The following is a 7,740-nucleotide window of genomic DNA, read 5'->3' on the forward strand; positions in this document are numbered from 1 at the left end:
TCATTTGTTTTATTGAAAATAAATGATTTGAAAAATATTTTTTTCTAAAATCCATCGTTTGATATAGTTGGTCTATGAAAATATTTTAATTATCGGCAATAATTTTGTGTCTAAACATTTCCATGGATGATTTTAAAAAGAATAAGTATGCATTTATTTTTGTAAGCAATAAATGACCAACTTTTGGGAAAATATTTTTCATATCATTCATTTTTTGCAAAACAAATCGGAGCTAAATGAGAAAGTTGATGGTTACTATATAGGTTCAAAAGTGCGAAAGTGTTCAAATCATTGTGCAATGTCTTAATTAAATGCCTAGTGGGATGATCAAAGCCGATAAGCTATATCCTCCATCACAATGTCGAATGAAACTATCCATGGAATCATGCGCCGTGTGAAACGTAGATTATCACCGTTCTTAATCGAGACTCGGGTTAAGCTCCGCCTCGGAACCTTGTAGGGTTAGGAGTAAAGCATCCCGAGGTTGGCACATCTCGTTGGGCGTGGAGAAGCATTGGGAATCCTAATTTCTTTCTTCGGAGCTGTTTCTTTTCACGTCCTAACAGAACAAGAAAGTGTTTAGGACTGATTAGCATTGAGGAAGTACATAACTATTGCAATATGAAATGAACCAGAGATGAAGATTGAATATTGGATTTCTTTCCAAAATTAGGGATCTCCTTAAAAGCTAATGTGTCAGTTATTGTTTGACCCTTTATAGACATATGTGATGACTTCCCCTTCTTATGTTTGATCAAACAAAATGAATACATTGAACATCGAGGAAAAGTTTAAATACTACATTTAACAAGTTAAAAGTTTGAAGATGACATTATCCATCAGGATTGAAATTTATAGGCTGCCGATATCATTTTATATATGACCAAATATATTTTTTTCAGAAATAAATTTAGCGAAGCATGGTTTAAAATAATAAATAAATAAAAACAAGGCTTGCTCCCCAATATGACCATAAGCAAATCTTGCAATACTACAAAGAAGGTTGACATGATCTTTCCACCTTTCAAAGATCAAAAACTCTCTCCACCGAGACGAGGAAAACTCATGCAAGGTGCCGTTGCATATTTACCGAGGGCTAAAATCAGTATCAACTTCTCAACAGAACTTTTGTCCTTTTACACTTCATTTGTGAAGAAAATAATGAGCACAACCTGGTGCATAACAATGGTGACCCAAAGCACTAAATATTTTGTCAAGGATCAAACCTTTTAGTTCAGAAATTATGCGGATACTCAGAAAGATCAATTTTGATGAAAAAGATAAGAAAGGATCGGACCGCCAATGCTTTTCCTTTTCTTTTTTCACATAAGCAATGGCCGCTCGGTTCACGAAATCAAAAGGTCGAGCTAACTCTCCCGAGACGGCTTTAGTTATCATAAGCCATAGATTTTTACTTTTAATCTTGTCGAAAAAAGCCATAGATTGAAAAGCAGAGAAACACACTCTAACGTCTAACCCGCTCGTTGCCTCCCTTTATCTCAATAGGATTTGATGGCTGGGAGGAATGCAGCAACAGATAAAAAGACCGCCTAAAATCAGTCTACCGTTACGACACTCTTCAATATCCACATCTTACCCAATCAGCAGCAATGAGAACTCCAGTGTCTTCGGTTTCATACAAAAAAGAATCATCGAATGGAGACGCTCAGCTCAAAGCCACAGCAGTTCCAAAACCGCTTAAAAAGAACTTCGAGTCTAGTAAAATTTCTAGAGACATACTTCGTTTGCCATAATCCAGTTGCACATTTCACATTAGAATCCCCCCTGCAGGTAACTTCACTGCAGCATTCACAAAAATTCGTTCCGTCCACCGCAAAGCTTCGCAAAGAAAACCAGTTCTAGGAGATCACGGGTCAAGCATCTTAGATCCTGTAATTCTAAGGGAAAACCGAGTTTATCTTTAGAGCTTCCCCTATTTCCAGTTCCAATAACTTGCTAAACAAACTAAAAAAAGAAGGGGCCCGACCTCAAAAAAATGAGGGGATCTTCACCTGCACCCCACTACTTATCTGCCTCCGTCAGCAGGAATCATGCCTTCCTCTTCTTCCCCAAGGTAAGAAGAGCGGGACCCACCGCCATATCCTCCATCCCATTTTGATGGAGCATCACCATGCGACCCCCCAAAATTCCCTCTCTCTTTATCCTTCCCACGGGGCGAAGGAGACCTTGGACATCGCGGACTCTGAGATGCACCTGGGCGATGAGATTGGCTTCTCTCCATCATGGCTTGGTGGAAGCTGCGAACTGGGGAACGAGCCCTGTTATGCTCAGACCTATCAGGGCTACGGCTGCGGTCACGACTCCAGTTACTAGCACGATCAACCCAGCCACCTGATCCCTTGGGACTCCGACTTCTAGCTCTCTCATATCCATCATGGCCACTACTAAACCTGTTTCAATATAGGAGAAGACCTCTTAAGCATCACGATATTCCAAATGCAGTTTATCAAATTAAAAAAACAGACAGACAAACCAAGTTGCCTCCAACATTACCTATCACGTGACTCAGAACCATAGCCACGACCGCCACCTTTGTCCGGCTTGCTGGAAGCAGAAGCAGAAAATGACCAACCTACCCTTCCACCATCTCTTCCACCATAACCAGAATCACCACGTCCCCCTCGGCCTCCATCTCTACCACCAGAATCAGAGCCCCAGCGTCTAAACCTTCCCATTCCACCACCACGAGAAGCCATATTACGAATTTCTGGTGGGACTCGCTGGTTTGCCCCCTCAAGAACTTTGATGAGTTCTGCTGCGTATTTTGCATCCTGTTCACCAAAAAACGTATGCGCTAATCCGCTAGCTCCTGCTCTTCCAGTTCTTCCAATCCGATGAACATAATCCTCCACACCAGTAGGGAAGTCATAATTGATAACCACCCTGCAAAAGATACTGGTTATTTTAACCGCAAAAGTTCATAATATAAGAGGTCCAGATGCGTGTGATAGAATGTATCACTGGTCAAACAAATAAAAAATCCAGACAGGCATGTTTTAAAAACAACAGAAAGACAGCAAAGCGCATTCCCAAAGGGAAAAGACCACCTAAATACACACAGATTCTCCCAATCATCTCTAGTCAGACAGCTTCCAATTTGCCAAGCATCACAAAACTTTACTCTTAATCTGCCTCACATCAAGCAATTAAAAGTAGCTTGTCAAATACCTGATATCTTTGATATCCAATCCACGGGCTGCTACATCAGTTGCTACCAAAATTGGAGATCTTCCAGTCCGAAACTGATTCAGCACAAAATCCCTCTCGCTCTGAGACTTGTCTCCATGTATTGCAGCAGCTCCAAACTGGCGGGAGAGGTTACGGGCAAGCTGATCACACATTTTCTTAGTAGAACAGAAGATAATTATTTTTTGACCCTGGCTCTTGAGAGCGAAGTATCTGCTCCAATCGTCTGTGCTTCTCCATGGGAGCCAGGAGTTCCACATGCTGCATGTCAAAATCATAACAAATGATAAGTAGCGTGTATTTAAACTTCATCTTGACAAAAATGGTCTTCATAAATAGACCAACTGCTGCCACCAAGAAAGAACCATTTCAAACATGTAAGTACAAGTTACGGAAGGAGGACAATACTAACCTGTGTGATAGACTTGTTTGCAACAAGCTCATCCACATTTCCAATATTAACCTGCACAGGATTAACCAGCAGATCTGCTGCAATTTTACGAACCTCCTTTGGCCACGTAGCAGTATACATGAGAGTCTGGCGGCGAGCAGGCACATCCCTCACAATCTTTCTTATCTGAGGTTCGAAACCCATGTCCAGCATTCGATCTGCCTCGTCCAGCACAAGGTACGAAACTTGACTGAGGCTGATTCTCTTCATCTCGAGGATATCATTCAAACGTCCAGGAGTGGCAACCACAATGTCAGCTCCTCTGTCTATATCCCGCAACTGGGGAGCTTTTGGTGCTCCTCCGTAGAGACACTGGAGCATCCAAAGGAAATGTACAATAAGCAACCACATTCAAATCTCCAAATATATGAGTGTAAATTACATATGCTAATATTGACGGATAAAATTAAGTTAATCTTGAACTCAATCACTGCATAAGCTAACATGAAAAGGAAGTTACCGCAAATAATAGTGCAATTTTCACCCAAATTAAGATACATAGGGCACTGATTATGCATGGACACCGGGGAATGCAGTCTACAAACATCCAGTTACAAGAACCATCTCAAAGACACTGGTAACACAGTCTACTAAAAGTTCTATCCTCAAAGAGTAACTTCATGCATGAGAATCATGACGCACGGATTCTCCCGTGGCAATAATGCCTCAAAAGATGGACTGAATAAGGGAAGCCACTGACATGGTTACAAAGAATATCAGCAAATGAGCTCTGATTTCAGTAACATACATATTGATTTGTAGTCCCAATAAGATGATGTCATCATAAACACTGGATGAGATGATAAAGGCAGAATAAAAAGTTAGATGGACATGTGACGCACCACACAGGAAATTTTTGATGATTTAGCAAACTTGACAGCTTCGTCTTGTATCTGCGTCGCCAACTCCCTCGTGGGTGACAGTACCAGCACAGTTGGACCCATACGAGAATTATTACGGCATCGCTTGATATGGATGAAGCCTGGTAGTAGATATCCCAGCGTCTTCCCGGAACCAGTTTTAGCAATGGCCACAATATCTCGACTTTGGAGTGCAATAGGCCATGACTGTGCCTGAATTGGGGTTGGAGCAGAAAACCCAGCAATGTGTACCTGGAAAAAGGCAAAACCCAGCAGCCCCATAAGCACAGGCACTGCCTTCAGTATTTCTTTGTGATTTCCTTTCTGGACCAAACAGAATTTTGGCTAAAGCCAGAAGAAGCATCATCCCCTGCATGTGGCCACCAGTGCTTGCTGATGCAAGCTGGAACAGGAGGAGACCACTTCTTCTGTTTGGACCAAGTAGCAGACTGAATAGTCACCATCGGCAGTCCCAGCCACGAACATGAGTGACTTGGAAAGCCCTTCCAAATAATTCGCCCATCGTCTAAAGGTGCCCCAAAAAAATGCCAGCCCCCAAAAGAGGACAGCATAGCGTACGACATTAGCTCCTTCCAGGAGCAAATATCGCACCTGAGACAAGAGTAGAGACGGCAGAAGAATTAACGTGAGTCTGACACTTAACCTTTTTGACTCCACCAGTTAGACAACCCGATAATCTAGGTTTAGAACGTTCCCAACACATCCATGATCTCCACACAAAATCGCTAAAATCGGCAGAATTATCACACTAATAAAAGAACAAGGAAAAATGAGCATAAATGAGATCTACTTACTTCCCTGAGAATCTCTGAAGGGAATCCTGTAGCTTCAAATGATATCAACGGTGGAGGCACGTCAGCTCCCTAATGATGATACAAAACCAATTAGTAATAGAACCATTAATATTGTGACTATAAAGAGCAACTATATTTGGAAAGCAGGCTTAAAAGAGGGTCAAGCAAATACAATTAAAGGCGCAGACACCAGACATGAGAAATTTACCAAGCACGCTGGAAGAAAGATTATGAGTGTGGTTCAAACACAGTTCAAAGTACTCACAGAAACAGTGATTTCATGATGACGCCGATAAGCATCAGCAGATAAACTACTCCCGGTGCTTAAAGGACCCTGTTCTTTCACAGAAGGTGCTACATGCCCAAGACCAACTGTTCCCTTTGGACCATTTTGCAAGCTAACTGTCCCACCAACTGCACTCTGATGAAAATTTCATTTGATAAGTATCAGCCAGTGATTCCAAATTATTGTGCAAAAAGAGATCTCAAACTGAATTTGACTCCGCAATCAAACGATAAAATTACCGGAGAAAAACCTACAGCAACTCATTCCCAACCGACTTACTTGTTGGGAGCAGTGCATGACAATGGTGTTAAATGAAAGCCCACTCAAAATAATGTCCAAATTACAAAAACTCCCAGAATGGTTTATCAATATCTTTACAAAGTGCAGATTTTCGCAGCCATTCTATATAGCAGCAACAGAGTAAAAGTATTTGTCCCCAGAATAAGACAAACTAGTTCAAATTCTTATATCCTCATAATATAATCAGCGAATCAAAAGGCAAGTGAAGTTACTGATTGGCATGCCAAGAAAACGGTGTATGCATAGTTTCAAGCATGGGTGGACATTAGGCTTTCCAGTAGCAGCAGAGAAATTACCAAGCATGAAGGAAATATCTACCTGAATGCCCCTTGACCCACCATTGTTTCCTCGGCCATATCGATCATCTTCCCTATCAGGATTATAACCTCGCTGCTGACCAGGCGATGGCTGTCGAACTTGAACAGAAGAGCTGATATGAGCCGAAGACGAAGTGCCAGTGGGCCTCTCATACTGAGTAACGTTAGTCTCCGGATTCCAAAAGTAGAGATAACCCGTTTTCCCATCAACAAGCCCTCTCCAGGGCTTGGGAAGAGTGGGATCTTCTGGAGCATAGCGAGGACCAGAAGACGACATGGTTGCAGTTGCAGCCATCTCAATAAAGACTATCAGATTGTTCTACATGGACATGGCACAATGAGTAAGTGATCTTTGAACTTCACAGCTAAAATCGCATGCATCTCAGCATATGCACAACGTCCGTACAACAAATAGGGACACATCCCCAGAAAAATAAAGCAGATCAAGCAGCAGAAAAGCCAGAGAAGAACAGAAAATATAAAGAAACAAGCGGTGTATCCAACATACGCGTATCTCATCAAGGATTAGACCATTAGTGTGCGCACATACAATCGGTTGAAGTCGGAAAAAAAAAAACAATCATAATGCCTCAGATGCAATGCTCAAGCTTCACAATCGCTGTGCATCAACCACAGACGTGTTAACGCCACAGAATCGGTTATCGCCAAGCAAGGCAAAACCCATCACAACGACAATTGCAACTGGCAAGAAGGAAAAATAAATAAATAAGGCGATTGCTCCGAAAAAACCCCAGATCCAAAAGCCAATCACCCCAGATACTTCCCGCAAGAGCTAGAACAGCAAAATCGAAACCTAGTACTGACCGGAGAAATTCCTAGACAACCCAATGGTGCATGAAGAAAACCCAACAAAAGCGGAAAACAATCGAGAGAGGGGAAAGAGAAGCACCTGACGATGGCGTAAGAACTCGAGGAGGTAGAGCTCGAGATCTAGAGAGAGAGGGAGAGAGAGAAAGAGAGATGCGATGTGGTGATACGCGAGTTGTACCCGTCTCTCTCCTCTCTCTGCGGAGCACCCCCCGGCCAATCGGACCCCCTACGCTTCCTATGGACGAGAAGCGCAGAGAGAGAGAGAGAGAGAAGTGGAGAGAGAATCAAAATGGAGGGAGAGAGAGAGAGGAAAGCAGATGCAAGGGAAGGTTTGATATTTATAACGGCTGGACGGCAGACGCGGAGCGAATGAAGACCGTGGACAAACCCTGGTTAGGTGTAAAGCTAACCATGGTTCGAATCGAACCTCATCTCCGGTGGTACAGAACGGGAGAATGCAACCCCGGAAAGAGTTCTTTCTGGAGCTCAACCGGGAAGTCGGGGGGTCTCACCAAAAAAAAAAGGGGAAAAAAAAAGTTGGGGGGTCTCAACACACCGGCGTTATTTCAGGCCACCGGCATGAACTACGAGGACGGGTTTCAGCTGCCTCTGGCAAAATTGGCTTGAATTTGAGCATCTTAAGTTGACCGCGTGTGAGTATCGAGACGATACG

General features: G+C 42.8%; 1 protein-coding gene across 1 annotated transcript; it reads right to left on the reverse strand.

Moving 5' to 3' along the window:
* Nucleotides 1–1,725: 1,725 nt before the first annotated feature.
* Nucleotides 1,726–7,382, reverse strand: LOC125312795 (DEAD-box ATP-dependent RNA helicase 46-like). The gene is given in 10 exon segments (XM_048272319.1): nt 1,726–2,411; nt 2,515–2,904; nt 3,190–3,392; nt 3,394–3,468; nt 3,620–3,970; nt 4,501–4,770; nt 5,334–5,402; nt 5,599–5,754; nt 6,238–6,555; nt 7,147–7,382. Coding segments are annotated over 9 exon segments (2,193 nt in total). The 5' UTR covers nt 6,532–6,555; nt 7,147–7,382; the 3' UTR covers nt 1,726–2,026.
* Nucleotides 7,383–7,740: the final 358 nt, after the last annotated feature.

This window comes from Rhodamnia argentea, chromosome 11 (genome assembly GCF_020921035.1).
Source record: "Rhodamnia argentea isolate NSW1041297 chromosome 11, ASM2092103v1, whole genome shotgun sequence".
Taxonomy (NCBI): domain Eukaryota; kingdom Viridiplantae; phylum Streptophyta; class Magnoliopsida; order Myrtales; family Myrtaceae; genus Rhodamnia; species Rhodamnia argentea.